The following is an 18,185-nucleotide window of genomic DNA, read 5'->3' on the forward strand; positions in this document are numbered from 1 at the left end:
GTGCTCGCTTTTTAACCAGTAGATAACTAACACAGCTCATGGCAGTATCATGGAGTATGTTCCCTTGTGGTTAAAATAGTTGTACAGCATATAATACACTGGTAGTGACAAACTACGTTTGCGTTTTACAAAGTAGAGAGAGAGAGAGAGAGAGAGAGAGAGAGAGAGACAAAGAACAGGTGCCATTTGACGGTTGACAGTGTACTTGTTTTGTGCACTGCAGGTTATCAGTGATCATGCTGTTGTTGTTGTTGATTACCCTGCTGATGAAGCAGATGTCTCTATATAAACTTTCATAATGCAAACATACACTCTAGAGGTGCCCGATGTAAAGCTTATAAAGTGTATTGCGGTATTTAAATATGACAGCGGTATCTCAAAAAGATGATGGTGTGTGGCGGTGAGGGAGACTGTTTACTGTGACCCAGCCCTTACCGTGGCCTCACCCTGATATTGCACACCTGTAGCCCGTTAAGGCAAAGAGCTCCAGGTGATGGGCTTAAAAAGGCTCAATGCAGCACTCACAAGAGAGAGATAAACGCAGGGTAAGAGGCAAAGAAAAAACTCTGTAAAAGGAGGTGAGCACAAGGGAAATTACGAAATCCCTACTGGACTGGTGAGCACTGTATTCACTTGGTAGTTCCCTTAAAGGTCCCATTTGGTTTTTTGGGGGTTTTTTTTGGAGCCAGAAAAATTAAACATGTTTTTTTTAATGACCTGTTTAATATCAGCTGTTAAGTTACTCCTAAGACCATTCTTAAAATTCTTTATCCTCTGCTGCACTGCTCTCTGTGACACTCTGAATCACTTTGTCAGGTTAGTTAAGTAAGGGTTATCTTAGCGACTTTAGATATACCACTATGGAACAGGTGTAATTCTGTACAGAACATGAACAGAATGTCATCATGCTTGCTTAGCTAATAAACTACCTCCTGTCTTCTGATTTGCAGCAGTTTCACATTTTGCACTTGTAGTCAGATTAATGGTTTATTTATTTAATTATTTATTGAATTATGTGAGCAAACAATTCCGTTTTTAACAACTCAGATAGAGGCACGAAAGTGATGTAAACATAGAACCAATCTGCAAATAGCTTAGCCCCAGGTGATATCGTATTATTGTTATTACCCATATTGTGTATTACCCATGTTATTAATATGATTAATGTTTGGAGACAGATTGTATGAAATAATTGGATTCCTGAGCTTTATAGAGAATTTGTGATGATCATCATCATTATTGTGATATTTTATAGGTTATTAGTTGAACTGGCACCTGGGGAGCAGAGAGGATTAAGGATCTTGTTTAAGGACCTAACATTAGTTAAGGTTAACATAAATAAAATAGCTGTTAAATATGCAAACAGGCTATGATTTGGAGATTTTGATTCATTTTATTATGTGTTACAGATTATATTATCTGTGGCAGAATTCAATACACTTTCTCAGCAATGTCAGTGTTTTGCAACATGAATTGATTAAATGCACATTATAGGCAGATGTTAGCTGACAATGGTTAATTAGCCACGGTAATTAATATTAAATATTTCTTGGTGAAAGAGTTTTATGCTTTATAGAACATGATTTATGACTGTTTACATAAGAACAGCTGCTGAAATGAGAATGTAAAAGGAAATCACGTTTAAGAGTCTTTTTTTTTTTTTAGAAAAAGTTTTTGTCAGTACATTTTTACATTATTTTATTTCCACAATATTTTGTTCCCTCCATTGTTTTTATGTGCATATTTGTTTCTTCCAGGCCACTGATCCTGACCTAGGTGTGAATGGGCAGGTACGCTATCGGCTACTCACCCATGCTGACCTCTTTCGCATCAGCGTTGATGGCAACATATCCACAGCCGTGTCTCTGGACCGTGAGCACAGGGGACACTATGAGTTGCTGGTGGAGGCCTGGGATGGGGCGGTGGACCCCCGCAGAACCACCCTCACGCTCTCCATCAGTGTGCTGGACGTAGATGACAACAGCCCTGTTTTCTCCCAGCCATCCTACAGTGTAATCCTTCCTGAGAACAGCCCTGCGGGCATGGCCATCCTCCAACTCAGTGTGAGTCTCCAACACACTAGCACACCCATATAAATCTACTGACTAGCCATTTTATTGGAAACACCTGGCTTGTTGGTCCACCACCAACTTTTCTAATATAGAGCATATCGCTGAAACCCAATCAGATTTGATATTTCATTTGTCCTAGATAATACAGGCACACGCTGCATACAAGTATACATATAAGTGTATTATAGTGAAGCCAGCTTAGTTTCGTGGTGCTCTGTAAAGTTGTTGCTCTGGTAAGCAGTTGTGAGAACTGTGTAATGTGGCGTAGCGCAAGTTGTATTTGTGTAAAATCCTGTAATATTATTCTGCCGCCTCAGTACGCATGCTCTCAGCTTGTCCAGGAATGCATTTGTAAATTGTGTCCTGACTGTCAGGGGAGCCCAGAAACAAGAAATGCTATACCGATTCTCACATGATACTGCTTTAAAGGTTGTGATGACAGAATGGATCAAGTCACATCCTGCGTGCATATGTAAGAGTTAGGGCAATTAGACTGGTCAGAATGTTCTGACACACCTAAAATTGGAGCAACATGAGGGTATTCCCACATGCAGAGCAAATACCTTACCACTGTGCTACTGATTCAGTTACAACTCATATGAAGGATTTAAATATAGATTTCTTTGAATTAAGGCCTATGTAAATAGAAAGCTCTCCAACATTCTCAGAAACAACCTGAACTACCTCAGACTAGAGCTAACTACACATAAGAGGTGAACTTAATGAGCAAGGAAGCCAAACCCGGTGAAGCGAGCAGGTGCTAAGCTAAAAGCACTAAACACTAGCCATCTCGCTTCAATCTGTTCAGCTAGCTAACCATACACAGCATCAACAGCTTTTTGTATAGCACATTTTGCACAGCCCATAGCATTAGTTACTTTTCTATGACAATCTTCTCCTTCATCATTGGTCTGTAGCTGTTGGCTGGATATTTTTAGGCATATTTTTAGATTTTTTTTAGACACTCTCTCTCTCCCAAACACTGATTCAAAACTAAATTCAGAAAAAAGCCTACTCATGGCCCTGTAGACACAAACTGACCAATGATAAAGAAAGTGCATAATAAGTCAACCGATCCAATTTCAATGTCAGTTGGTTTTGATGTGATTTGCTTTACTTATTTTGACTCTATATCGGTCTGATTGCTTTGGAATTGCAGAGGCCTGTTTTTAAGGGATTGATGGATGTGTGTTAGTGGATTAGTGATAGACATATCCTCGAGGTGTGACGGTTATAAAGCTCTCAGATCAAAGCTCTCTTGGCCAGGCTACCTGAGGGTTCTTCATAAAGATAGCAAAACCTTAAAGCAAGAAAAGATCAAAAATCAGTTGGTTGATAGTAAAGAGGAGCAACAGAGACAGTGCTCCCTGCTGCCAATTTTAATTTCTGATATCATTTGAGAGATCATCAAGTCATCAAATCCTTTTTAACATTCTTATGCCTATTTCCTTTGTGCACTTGTATGCTCTTTTCATGTATTGTTCAAAGGCATGTTTGGTCTTTTGGATTTTATATTCTTCTATGACTATTTAACATAGTTTGCCTTCCTTTAAAACATGTCAGTAAAATCCTAACTCTTAATAGGCTTAATAGGCTTATAATATCTTAACTTCTAAGACATGAAGAAATAAATTCGTAAAAATTATAATGCAGGGTTATATTTAATCATTGGCATGACATTATAGTACAGACTTTGATTTTAGCAGTACTGATGGAAAAACCCTTCTTGGTTCACTGTACTGTTGAAAATGAAACATAATCTGGTACTGTGATACTATGGTCTATTCAGTATTTGCAGGTCCAAATCTATGTAAACCTGTTTATCTGTACCGTTAGCATTTCTAAATTTCTAGAATCAAAAAATAATAATACATTGTGATTTAGTGTGTGTGTAAACTTAATCATTTACAAAGCTCTCCTCAAGGATACCCAGTAATTACAGTTACCATCCAAAACCTAGTTTATTTAATCAGACATTTATTAACACTCTGGGGTCATTGAATGTGCCGGCTCACCAAATGTGATGCTTCTTGATGTTCCTATTAATATATTTGCGATAATACAGCATGGAAATACTGTTTAAACATTTCCTCATCCATCTTATTGCAAGATCATATGTGACTCACATCCACAGTTACAAGGCTATGAAGATAGGTTTGAAATTTCTGCCATATCTAACTGGTGGATACGTGTGTTTGTCATCTGCATCTCTTCTGTAAATGGTGGATTTTTGCATATATGTTGTGTGTAAAACTGACCTAGAACTAAGGATCATGTCAGAAACCCTTCATTCTGTATTTAGTCGATGTGTAAAATTGTGCGTGAAACGGTGAATTTAAGACGAATTTAATTGAGAATTTGTAAATCAGATGAGCTGCTGGTGGTACTGAACAGATATAGTGACTGAAGTGCACAGAGAAGTCAGGAAGCAAAACATCAGTGTTTTAATTCAGTTCTACTTTAGCGTCATTACACTAATATAGGGTTGTACAGTACAATGAAACACTGTTAGGCTGTTAGTCTCTGTTGCAGAATAGGTAGGACATGGCACAAGGTGCATAGACAATAAGTACAAAGACAATAAATACTATACATACAAAAATCTACAAATATGTGCATGAAGACTGGGTGAAGGTCCAGACTAGCTACTGTACTGATTGTAATGGAAATACATATGAAACCCAGGGATGTGTTGTGCATTTAAATGAAGAGATCAAGAGTTTTCAGGTAGAGAGAACAGTACCTTATGTACAGAGAGGGAGTTCAGATTAAAAAAGCTTTTTTTTTTTACTTAATTTGGTCATTTGTATCTGTTTGACAAATATGTCCTTTGCTGAGATTTAATCAGTATTATTGGCTTCCTAAAATGTTTACACAGCACTGTATTTGGAATTGGAATTTCTGATATTTTGTCATTGCCACCCGACACCAGAGTACGTATAACCTGTTACCCGCTGCTTACTGGAAAACTGTGCCACTGTGAATTTCATTATTTCCAACTGTGTCTGTATTATATCAACTCGTTATCTCATTAGCACTGCCGCACCTACAGTACAGTGCACATCTATTGTTCTTCAGTCCTCAGGGACTGTACATTCTCATTTTCTTTGTGTGTTAGTGTGAGCTGAGGCTCCTGTGAGCTACCACAGGTGTGTAATTGCTAGAATCACCCTGTGTGTGTGAGTGTGTGTTTCCTCCTGCACTGCGGTGACAAAGCTATCATCCCATCTGTGGCAGGCCTCCAATGACACGGGCTGGGAGGCCTTACTGCCAGCCTTATCTATCTCACAGATTAGTGGCCTCTCTCTCTCTCTCTCTCTCTCTCTCTCTCTCACACACACACACACACACACATATATATACACACAACTGAAAGACCACGGCCCTTTGGGGCCATCATTGTGAAATGTAACAGGACTGTCCCCCATAGCCATTGTGTATTTCAGTGGTGTTCTGGTTTTCGGATCTCTTGGAATACCTGGAGATTTCATAGGAGGTTTCCTTCTCCTGCTCGTTCCCTCATTACTTAACCCTCACATTTTAGATGAGAAACACCTCATGGACTTGCAAGTCACACATTTACTCCTGTTTAGTCATGGAAGTGTTATAGGACCTGGACAGGGTCATTAGGGGCTTTTTCTGCCCCAAAATTTTAGTTAGTGAAATATGTTGTAAATGTAATGTGAATAATAATTATAATAATTATGATAATGACCGTTCTGTAATTTTAAAGCTTATCCAGAAATGCATGTGTACAGCGTGCCCTCTAGGGCTGGCTTAAAGCGCAAATTGCACTTCCTGACTATAAAAAAACAATTGTCTCATAATGCTGCTTTAATAAATCCTCATTAAAAGGTTAAACATATGTTCTTCTAACTGTATTCTTGTAAGCAATACATCAATTACTAAAATCAAGACTTTCTGGCTAATGTTTCTATGTTTACATGTTTTTGTATTTATTCTATTTGCAGCAAAAAAAACACGCTGAAATATTGTTAACACTCATTATTTAAGATTCAGCGTTGTTGTATGTCTAATGTACCTTTTTAACCCAAGTGATCTGCCAGATGTGTCCCTGCCCACTGTTCCAGAACTTTATTATTTACAAGTTAAGGAAATGCTGCGCCCATTTTGTCCATAAGCTCAATGGCCACTTTATCAAGTACACCTAGCAGTAGGTGGTTTTAGGGTGGTTTCGGACCTGTACTTCAAACACATGCAAATCTGTGACACTCACTACCAAGCCACTAACATGTCATCGATATGCAGAGAATGGGTTACCACACAAATAGATTCTCAGCAGTGGTGTTATGCTAGTCCATTTAGAGCAAGAACAAACTACAAAGTGCAGGCCCGAAACCACACTAAACACCCTATATCGATGTGCAGACGCCAGGTACATTTTATGCTGTTGCTGTACCTGCAGCTGTTTACTGGTATGAGAAATCACTCAATCAGAATAACTTTGACGTTTCAGCTAGGTTGTGGAGATGAACACAGGCACCACAGTGTGTTGCTTTGCATCAGTCGCACTCTGTGTCCTTGTCAGAATCATTTAATCCATGGTATCTGTGTGTCACGCCGGGTGTAAGAGACATTTGAAAGCTCTTTCCATATGTCAAGATCAGGTATTCACTTCAACCCTGCTGCAGCACCTCCTGATTTCTCTAATTACTTCCCCTTCTTTGCTAGAGAGCTAAGATCAGGTCTTACTGTGGAAATCTGCTCATGAAAGGTTTGTGGTTGCTTAGCTTTTTAAAAAAGTTTTAATACACATTTATTGTGTGTATTTCTAATTTTGAAAAAAAAAACAATGCTAAAGTATTATCTTTGTCAAACCCCTACATATTTGATCTTTTTTCCTGCAGTCAGCCCTCATCTGTATTCAAATAGCTCAGCTGTTCAAACCACCTCCAAGGTGGTCCAAAGGATTTTCAAAATGTGCCAAAGCAAATGTAAATAACTGCTTAATGGTAGCATTTGCAGGGTTTTCTCAGATTTAATTCTAAGGTGGACAACATTATTCTGAAGATTTCAATGGAAGGAAAAAGTCTCCAAACGTTTGACAGATAGACTTAAAGGAGTTATAATTGATATAAGGAAAATACATGAAGCTTCTCCTACTCCCAATCTAACATCCTATCAATTTCCATGTCTCATGGCAAAGTTTTCGCACCTCCCCTAACCCACCCCCTTCACTTCACTCAGTCAAAACTCTCTCAAATATCAAACGTCCTGTTTCTGTTATCAAGTGGGGTCTGGCTTTCAAGCTCAAATTAAATGCTGCTTGAACTCCTGCCCAAGTTCTGAGTTCCCGCCCTCATATAAACCGATTAGCCATAACAATAGTGTCTAATATTGAGCAGGTCCCCCTTGTGCTGCCACACCAGATCTGAAACGTTCGAGGAATGGACTCCACAAGACCTCTGAAGGTGTTCTATAGTATCTGGTGCCAAAACGTTAGCAGCAGACCCTCTGTAATTTGTGAGATGGGGCCTCCATGGATTGCGTCAGTGAACCTTAGGCGCCCATGACCCTGTTGCCGGTTCACCGGTTGTCTGTTGTTATACCACTTTTGGTACTGACCACTGGGAGGCATTGGGAGGTCTGTAGAAGCCTAATCTTTTCCTCTTCAGCTTTTTTACAAGCTTGTGATTTGCGTGTACTGTGACACTGTACTCTGTGCTACTGGCTGCAACAAAGCAAGATCAGTTCTCCTCTGTGCTGAACATTTTGGCTGACTCAAAATATAATCTAATATAAATATATTCTTTGAAGGACACACCATCACTCCAGAGTCTGCTAAATCTTTGCTATTAAATGGTGGTTCAATTTGCCTTTTAGCAGGGCTGCAAACAGTTCTCTAAAGGATTCCTGGTCTTCCAGACCTACATTAAGTCAACAACCACAAAAATTACAAGGCTATGCCCATTTTTTTTGTGTGTACTTTCCAAAATTAAAATAATATATTGTCATCCAAGAATTTATTCAAGTTGTTTTTCTCTTTTAAATACTGTACTAAGAAAATAAGTATATATACTTATACATAATATGTTATATATTTGAAAATCTGTGTTCTCTAAAAACTATGCCCATTCCTGCTTTATGGATTATCCTCTCATTTTCCTGACCTCTTTTCCTAAAGGCATCGGACGCAGACCTGAACTCCAACATCACATACCGCATCAGAACAGAGGAGGCCAGACAGCTGTTTGCACTCAACCCCATTACAGGAGAGCTGAGGGTGTTGTATACACTGGACTTTGAGAAACTCACACCTGAGGGGACTACACACACCTTTGTGGTGGAGGCGGTAGACAGTGATGGGAGCATGCCGCCTGGTTTAGCCACTGTGACTGTCACCGTTACGGTAAGAGAAAGTGTCTAATTGAATGTGTCTTTTTCAGAACCTTAAAAACATTTTGATGTGTTCTCAGTGTCAACTTTGCATAGCAGCCATGCTGAAGCATGTTTAGTTTCAGGCCTTCAGAAAAAAAATAATGTTTCTAGTTTTTTAGAATTGTACTTGTATTTAAATGTGTGTATTGTAATTTGATTTCACTATTGTGGAAACTATTTCCTTCAATTCTTTTTTTTTCCATCTGTGGTGTCTACATAGATACAGTCAAGCATACTCAGGTGAAGAGCCTAACATTAGCTTAACTATACAGGTTACTATCATACAATAGGCGGACATACTGGCAGGATAATATTTTAATACAAGACAAGAAAACAGAAACCAAACTAGTTTTAGCAAAATAAAGAACTCAAGGCTCACATAAACAGGCCAAATCAACAAATCGTGAACTGGCATAAACACAAACGCAGGGACAGGAACATTTGTGCACATACATGCACAAGACCAGACAAGGGAAAAATGAAACAAAGGGGTACTACGAGAGACACCACGAGGAACACCTGGGACTAACAAGGGGGCTTGGCTAAAGAGGAGACATAGGTGGAAGCACTAATAGACAGGCGTGGCTAGGGCAGACAAGACACAAACAGTGCTTGGGAGCACATGGCAACACCAAACAAAGGCAGACATGACAACAGGGGCATGCATGACAGTTCACTACATGGGATAAAATGTTAATCTAGGGCTTACCAAACATACCTACACAGGACTGATATGGCTCCAGGTTTCATTCTTATCTAGGAGAAGCACACCTGATTTCACTTTAAACCAGTTTGTCTCAGTCTTCAAAACTATTTTTTTATATATGAGTAGGCCTTAACACCTTAAGGATGGTGTAGTTGCATTAATCAGTTATCACTGACAAGGAATGCAGACATTGTGTAGTTTTATGTTTGTTTTTTGACCAAGTATAGGTGTATAGGTCTATATTTACATTTTACCACTGTTATGGAAAGTAGTAAGAGTAAAGGGCGTTAATATGAATTAAACTTTTGTATTGGTGGTGGAGGTCATAGCTTTAAAACTATTTCCCTGACTCACTTTCTTTTCTCCTCTGTGTAGAGATTCAGGAAGGTGAATCATTCTTGTCCTCTTCTTTGTTTACCTAGCTCTAATGCAGGCTGACTAACAGACTATATCCTGTAGACTGTATTACAGTAAAGCACTGCTGCTGTATGAATGGCCATTCGGCTTTTGTGAAGTTCCCCCAGCACTGTGGCTGCCTGATTCTGAAGATTAAACCTCAGACATAGGTCGAATGCCAATTAGCCTTCAGTGAAGGGCAGCTGCTGGTCTAGTGGCAGCGTCTGAAAGAGAACACTGTTCTGATATTTGTCAAACGGCGCCGGGACTGAAGTGGACTGATATTCTGAAAAGGTTGTTCTGGCTAATTTCCTCACTCCTCAAAACGGTTGGATCGTCACTCATTTCCTATCATCTTGAAGTGTGAAGAAAAAGCTTTGCCTCGTCGCCCATAAACATGATTAGACCCATTATTAGCTTGGAAAAAGCTTGTCCATGACGGCTTCGAAACGTATTTGGGAGCGATTTTCAGCGAGCAATCTATAAATTGCCAGATGCCTCGCGGTAATTTACTGCATCAGTTGCCTTTATTTCCATTTTTTAAGCGTTTCTTGCTTTCCGTCCGTGTTTCCTCAACTGCCCTCTGTAAGGCTGGTCAGGCTGTTAGCGTCAAACGAGCAGGCTTTACCTCATCATATTCATAAAACAGCACCTTGCAAGGAGGCAGAGAGTATATTATGTCTCCTCCGAGTCTCAAAAGAACACTTAATTGTCTTTGCGCATGGCTTCTGGGATTATTTATTAATTTTCCCTCTTTGCATGGCGCAGCTAATTGATAATTAGTCGCTGTGGAAAATGAGAAAGCTGTGAGTCTGGGCCGGCGATGAATGTGCTACCTGATGCATGGAGCCTTCGTAATATCGGAGTGATTAAGACGTGATATGGCCCCAGGGTACAGTCTTGATGAGGAAAGCTATCATCAGAAGCCTAACAACACCGTCTGTGGCTTGTTATACTTTTCTAGCTATACTCCCTGAATACGTGAAACTAATTCTAATAGAGTTTGTGTGAGTTTTATAGTGATGTGTTGCATTCAGATCTGTAATTGTTGTGTATTGATTGTATATTTTGTTTAAATTAGCCCTTACATTGGACATTTCACTTCACCAAATATATATGTTCTGCACAGCTTTATGATTTTTAATTTGTTGCCATTTTAGCATAAATGTTTAAATAAGTCTTAGTAAGTCTTAGTATTCTGTTTATTTATTTATTTATTTTGGTTTATGTAGCTTTTTGACATATTACTGAGGCAAATAAATTAACAAAAACATTTTGCAATTATTCCAAAGTCTTACCGGATAGTGTTGCTGTCCTCTCTGGCGCCTTACAGTGTCCAATCGTCACAATGTGCGGTTAACCAGCTTTAAAGATTGTAGTAAGGTCTGGTGGGGGTAACTTTTATTTTGGTTTATGTAGCTTTTCAACATATTACTGAGGCAAATAAATTAAGATTTTGGCAGGTATTTACTGGTGACATTTCAAATCCAGTGTTAGTTAGCAAGGTTAGCCTGGCATCTCCCATTGTAAACTAAAGAAGCACATGACCATTTACATGGTAAAAAATTCTCTATGTTTGAAAAGCTATTATTGATTTTTTTTTTTTTTAATTGTTCTATCTAGCACCAAAATGGCTTCATCAGTATTGTCTGCCAGAGAACACTATACTTTATATATAGTTTAATATGCAAACAATTCACGGTATCACTCATTGTAGTTTAGAAATCAAGTGCTACGTTTTACATTTCTGCTGGCAAATGGCACCTGCAGATGTTGGGATAGGGAAAAAGAGGGAAAGAAGAAGATTTTGCTCCAAAGTGCTTTCTTCAATACTTCCTTTTATTTCTGATGCACAAGCAAACAACTCAGGTTTTATTAGTTGAGGCCTGGGTTTGTCCCAAGGACATCCTTGAATAAACTCCGACTCTTGCAGGAGGGGCCATGGCGGGTGTAATTTGGATACCTGAACTGCACTGGCCTCTCCTTGGACTCTGGGAAGCGTGCTGGATTGAAGGCGAGAGAGTACTCCTCAGCCAGGCTCCATCAGTATTCATCTCAACACCACTCCTCGGCTTCTTCACCGACTCTTCCACAAATAAAACTTCACAGTGAAAAGTCATGTCCTCTGCTATGCCTCTCTCCTCCCATTTTTTCTTTTAGCTTAGTCACTGTTTGTGCGTTGTTTCCAGAACCACCAGCTTTTTTCATAGCCACATCCTCAAAGACCGCAATTATCTCTCATCCAAGTTTAGAATGGGGAAAAAAAGGAAAAGGAGTCCCTGGGCATGTAGCGCTATGTCACATCCTCTTGCTGTTCATGATCTGCTATTGAATAAATGCCATTTTTGTTTAGTGCAGTGGATGAGCCAGCTAATAGGGTCCTTCTAGCACAGGGCGGCTGAGTGTTGCAAATGCAGTGTGGTTAAAAGAAAGAGAAGAGAGAAAGAAAGGAAGGCAAATACTGTCTGGATGACTGCTGTCATGTGAAAGCACAATTAATCTGGGTTTGATTCTCTCTTTTCTCTCATGCTGGCAAAGGACATGAACGACTTTTCGCCAGTGTTTGGCCAGACCGTGTACAGAGGTATGGTGGCACCAAATGCGGTCAAAGGAACTATTGTCACCACCGTGCAGGCTGAAGACTGGGATACCCCGGTAAGTGGGCCTAACAGCTTCGTGTGTGTGCATCTCTGTGTTTGTGAGACTGCTGGAAATGGGATTTTTTATGAATTTCTATGAATTTCTATGCATGGAACTCATGCATGGACACCTCTTTTATACAGTTTTTTACAGTCTTGAGACAATAATTGATACCAAATATTTAATTTTGTGACAGTGTCATGCTATGCATAACAGTACACTTGATCTCCACTGTAAAAAGCAAATAGTTGAGCAAGGGGCCAAAGCACTCTATTTGCAGTCATATTTTAACTTATCTCTGTGTTTCTGTTTAAACAACTCTGTGTTGCTTAATACTTTATATCAGTAACTGCTGGGAACTACACAAAGGCTGCTTTTTTCTAAAGGTACCATATAATGCATTTGTTTAGTATGTCTGTTTATGTGATATAAATATTTAGTATGGCCTTTGGTTGGGGTAAAAGCATGCTCACATGTGATTTTACAACCCTGTTATTTTACCTCGGAGTGAAACATGCTTTTTTCTGTCACAAAAACATTTTGCAATCATTCCAAAGTCTTACCGGATAGTGTTACTGTCCTCTCTGGCCCCCTTTACAGTGTCCAATCGCCACAATGTGCGGTTAGCCAGCTTTACAGATTGTTATTAAGGTCTGGTGGGGTTAGCTTTTAGCACATACTCAATTCCACGGTTTTCAAGCAAGACGCAACCCTCATGTCTCTTGCTCCAATCGTCATGCGCATATCTGCAGCACTACTTCCTTCACTCAACCCTTCTCCAAGTGGTGCCTCATCCAGTCAGCTAGTGTTAGCTTTTAGCCTCGCTTCCATATTCTCCTAAAGAAGCAATTTACCTTCGAAATTCTTTCACTATGTATTGAGAGGATTCTTTTTATTATTGAACAACAACTATGTTCTCAATCAACCCAAAAGACTCATAAATATCAAAGCTTAATATTTTTGGAAGTTGGAGTGGGTTTTTTTTTTTTAGATTAGGCTATCTTAGGAGGATATCTGTTTGTGCAGGTATCTATTACTGTGCAGAATTATTAGGCAACTTAATAAAAAACAAATATATACCCATCTCACGTGTTTATTTTCACCAGGTAAACAAATATAACACAAAACCTAGAAATAAACATTTCTGACATTCAAAAACAAAACCAAAAACAAATCAGTGACCAATATAGCCACCTTTCTTTACGATGACACTCAAAAGCCTTCCAGCCTCCCAGACACTGTTCAGAGAGGTGTACTGTTTTCCCTCCCTGTAGATCTCACATTTTATGAGGGACCACAGGTTCTCTATGGGGTTCAGATCAGGTGAACAAGGGGGCCATGTCATCATTTTTTCTTCTTTTAGACCCTTACTGGCTAGCCATGCTGTGGAGTATTTGGATACATGTGATGGAGCATTGTCCTGCATGAAAATCATGTTTTTCTTGAACGATACCGACTTCTTTCTGTACCACTGCTTAAAGAAGGTGTCTTCCAGAAACTGGCAGTAGGTCTAGGAGTTGAGCTTCACTCCATCCTCAACCCGAAAAGGTCCCACAAGTTCATCTTTGATGATACCAGCCCATACCAGTACCCCTCCTCCACCTTGCTGGCATATGAGTCGGTGTGGAGCTCTCTGCCCTTTACTGATCCAGCCTCGGGCCCATCCATCTGGCCCATCAAGAGTCATTCGCATTTCATCAGTCCATAAAACCTTAGAAAAATCAGTCTTAAGATATTTCTTGGCCCAGTCTAGACGTTTTATCTTATGTTTCTTGTTCAAAGGTGGTCGTTTTTCAGCCTTCCTTACCTTGGCCATGTCCCTGAGTATCGCACACCTTTTGCTTTTTGATACTCCAGTAACGTTGCAGCTCTGAAATATGGCAAAACTGGTGGCAAATGGCATCTTGGCAGCTTCACGCTTGATGTTTCATGGGCAGTTAATTTGCGCCTTTTTTTTTTTACACGTTTCTTGGAAACCTGTTGGCTATTTGCCATGAAACGCTTGATTGTTCGGTGATCACATTCAAAAGTTTGGCCATTTCAAGACTGCTGCATCCCTCTGCAAGACATCTCACAATTTTTGACTTTTCAGAGTCCATCAAATCTCTCTTCTGACCCATTTTGCCAAAGGAAAGGAAGTTGCCTAATAATTAAGCACACCTTATATAGGGTGTTAATGTCATTAGACCACACCCCTTCTCATTACAGAGATGCACATCACCTGATTTACTTGATTGGTAGTTGGCTTTCAAGCCTATAGAGCTTGGAGTAGGACAGCATGTATAAAAAGGATGATGTGATCAAAATACTCATTTGCCTAATAATTCTGCACACAGTGTATACTTTTTGGGGAATACATATAATTTGTCAAGACTCTAATATAACAGTTTTGGGGGTTTTAAATGGTCCCATTTTACAGCCCTGTTTTACTTGCATGGGAGCACAAGACTAACATAAGCTGTAACGCTCACTTGTGGTACTACATGACAGAATTTGTATCATTTAAAAATATTTTATTGCAGTAATTTAAGTTTTAAATAAATTTAAGTACCTTTATTGTCCTCATTTTTTACAATACAAGGAAATTGTTATTTTCACACAACTCAACATGGAAACCTGGCGTTAAAGCACAGGTTTAGCTATATACAGTTTCCCTGGAGCAGAGAGAGTTAGGGACCTTGCTCATGGGCCCAACAGTGTCACGACCAATTTATGGCAAAGCATAGCATCAAGAAGTGCAATGCATGTGTACAGACTGACTCATATGGGCCATTGTGCCATAGCTGGCTGATTGCAGTCCTGATTGTAGACCCCTAGTTTGTGTCCGGGTCCACTCCACAGACAGTTTGATCGTCCCTTCTCTTCAGGAACTGAAAAAATAGACGACATACCCATATTTATTCATTGCTTCAAAGCCATTATTTGAATAGCATCCGGCGCTTCAGAGCACATTCCATTTACCCACCAAGGCAGCCATGGCACTTTTTGTGCAGCTCAAGTGAAAAGTGAATACATTTTACATCCCCACACACAGTCCCACACAAGGTCATTGCCCATGACACAGAGCTCCTCCAATCCTTAAAGCCATGACAATCACTCCTTTTATAATCAGGCGACCACTACACACCACATGAACTGGTGATGTTCCGTTTGCCCCAGTGGGCCTTGAAGAGTTACCGCAGAACACACTGTGCCACAGTGAGGTGCTGTCCTTAGAGTACACACACACCACTTTTCCAGAGCCTGTGAATGTCACCCATCATGAAGAATGGCCATCGTCCCGGCTATGAGCTCTCCCTGCTCCCGCTAATGACATTTACCCACAGTCAATGGCCGATTGTGCAGTGGTGCTTATCTGTGCGGGGGTGTGTAGGTAAATGTCTCTAGATGTCTGCTTTCTCTCATAAATCACACAGACCAGGGACATTCTCGTTTACAAAGCAGTGTTTGGTTTCCTCTAGCTTTTGTTTTTTGCACTCCAATGAACTATTGAATTATTTTGAAGTTAAGTCCACAGTGCTGTCATCTAGGGTTGGCCAGTGCAGTGGTTTTAAATAATTGCTAATTTTGTAATAATTGTTGTAAAAATTGTATTTGAATGAAGATTTCAATATTTTAACATTTAATCAGGAACACCAACAAATGTTGAAATATTTCTTATCATAAACACAGGACACACATTTTTGCTAGCTTCTATAAACAAATATAAAGTATAATACAAAACTGCCAAAACCTACCATTTACTCTCCAGCTCATAGTTAAAATTCACATGTACACAGCCAGTCTTAAATTCACTCTGTCACAAAACAAACACATTTACATATATCCACCTATTCAACCTACAGCACATTAGCCTCCATTAATATTACAGTTATGAGGAGTGTTTTAGTCCTGACTGCTTTTTAAATGTTTCCAAAATTAATTTTGTGGTGGGGATTGCAGGAGGGGTTTTCATCTGATGTGTCTTCTATGAAGTATTGTGGATTTGTAGAACAGTGCACCACCATTCAGCACATGTTGTGCTAAATCTTCCTGAAGGTCTGTTGCAGTCAGGCCAGGGTTTTAATTTCTTTTCCTAATGGGACCACTATAAGAAGGCGAAGCACATTCCAGGAAGAACAGAGCTCATCTTGTTAATACACAACAGTCACTGATAATCATAGGTATTGTGTAAGGGTGAGTGAAGGTTAAATAAATGAATCTCACAGTTTTGACCAATGAATAACCAATAGAAAATAGTGAGGGAGAAATAGTCTGCATATATAGATAGTAGATAGGCCGCATTAGACCAGCAGAGCAGGAAAGAAAGAGAGATAGTATTTCTTTTTCTGTATAATAGAAGTAGGGATGTCATTGTCAGTAAGTAAATTAAGTAATCTATCAATTATTTTGATGATTGAATGATTTAAACTAAGCATTGACTCATGAAGGTGCTTGTGTATAATTTGTTTGAAGGAAATTAACCTTCTCTTAAACTTCTTCAACTTTCCAATTCCATTTGTGAGTCAGTAATGCAGACACTGTAGAGATCACACACTATACAGCTGAGCTTGCTACCGAACTGAATGGGAAAACATGCACTGTTCTGTTACGAGGAGATGCAGAGAACAAAAGAAGCATGAGTTATAGCAACACACTGCTGCTGTTTGAGCTGAAACCATAAAGAAGAACACATTTGCAAGAGTTATGTATGTGAGACGTGATAGTGTTACTGTTGTACTGATTTTAAAGCTCTACTGCATGGGAATATTTGTTGGTTTTTGTTATGTAATGCTACTTGCTACATTTAGTTTTTTTCAAAAAGTTTGTTGTTAGAAAAAGTCATTGGTTGTTAGAATTTGTTCTGAATCACTTACCAGTACACACAACTCAATCAAACATGTTTGATGCATTTGGACTGGTTTCAAATGTAATTAAGAGTCTGTACCCCTCTCACACTACTTGATTTCTCCCAACCATCAACTCAGCTGCCTCCAAAATCTGCATATAATTTTTTGCACCATGTTTACCTGTTGGCACTGAACTTTCCACGTCACAGTTATTACAACTTTATAAAGCTGATTCATTTGTTTCTAGCTGGTGTACAGCATCCTTGGAAATGAAGCAGTCAAGATGTGATAGAAGTAGACATTCAGCTTTAATTCAAGGGTTTAACAAAAATATTGCTTTAAGCATTTAGGAATGATTGTTACACAATCCCTCCATTTCCACTGCCTCAAAAGTAATTAGACAATTAACATTTTCCATTTCATAGCCAGTCATATTCTGCAAAACTGATAGGATGGTTCTTCACAGTACAGATGGATAATGACCCATGAAGCATACTGCAAAAGCAACCCAAAAGCTCCTTAAGGCTATTTTCTTAAATTGCAGAGTCAGTCAGTTGACCTCAAACCAGTTGAGCATGCCTACCAGTTACTGAAGAAAAAAATGAGGACAGAAATAATCACAACCATGCAGCAACTAAAGGCAACTGCAGTAAAGGCCAGGCAAAGCATCTCAAGGGGGGAGAGTCAGCATTTGGTGATGTCCATGGGATGGCTAGACTTCAGGCAGTCACTGACTGCAAAAGATTAGCTTTCAACTATTTAAAATAATGATTATATTAATAATTTTGTTTAAATATAAATATCATTTTAAACAATATTAAATATAATTTAAATATTAAATATAATTTGTCTTACTTTTGTGGGTAAAACAGTTGTAATCCTTAATAGTAAGTTCTATATTTTTGGTAAAACACTTGAATTAAAGCTTAATGCCAGATGACATTTGGCCTTCTGGCTTAAACCCATATGTGTGTGCAAACGCACACACTGGACAGTGAGCACACATCACTGGACAGAGCGGTGGGCAGCCATCACTGCAGCACCCAGGGAGCAGAGAGGGTCAAAGGCCTTGCTCAAGAGCCCAACAGTGGCAGTTTGCCAAGCCTGGGTATCGAATCCACAACCCTGTCATCAATAGCTCAG

The 18,185-nt window shown here is 39.3% G+C and overlaps 1 protein-coding gene across 2 annotated transcripts in view; it reads left to right on the top strand.

Annotated features, from left to right (window-relative positions):
- The window catches only part of pcdh15b (protocadherin-related 15b), a 218,693-nt gene that overhangs the window by 131,010 nt on the left and 69,498 nt on the right, over nucleotides 1-18,185 (top strand). For both annotated transcript variants that reach the window (XM_072666593.1, XM_072666592.1), the window contains 3 exons: nucleotides 1,758-2,063; nucleotides 8,218-8,442; nucleotides 12,112-12,228. In XM_072666593.1, the coding sequence (XP_072522694.1) occupies nucleotides 1,758-2,063; nucleotides 8,218-8,442; nucleotides 12,112-12,228 (648 nt within the window). The remainder of the gene's footprint in view (nucleotides 1-1,757; nucleotides 2,064-8,217; nucleotides 8,443-12,111; nucleotides 12,229-18,185) is intronic.

Source organism: Salminus brasiliensis, chromosome 22 (assembly GCF_030463535.1).
Source record: "Salminus brasiliensis chromosome 22, fSalBra1.hap2, whole genome shotgun sequence".
Taxonomy (NCBI): Eukaryota; Metazoa; Chordata; class Actinopteri; order Characiformes; family Bryconidae; genus Salminus; species Salminus brasiliensis.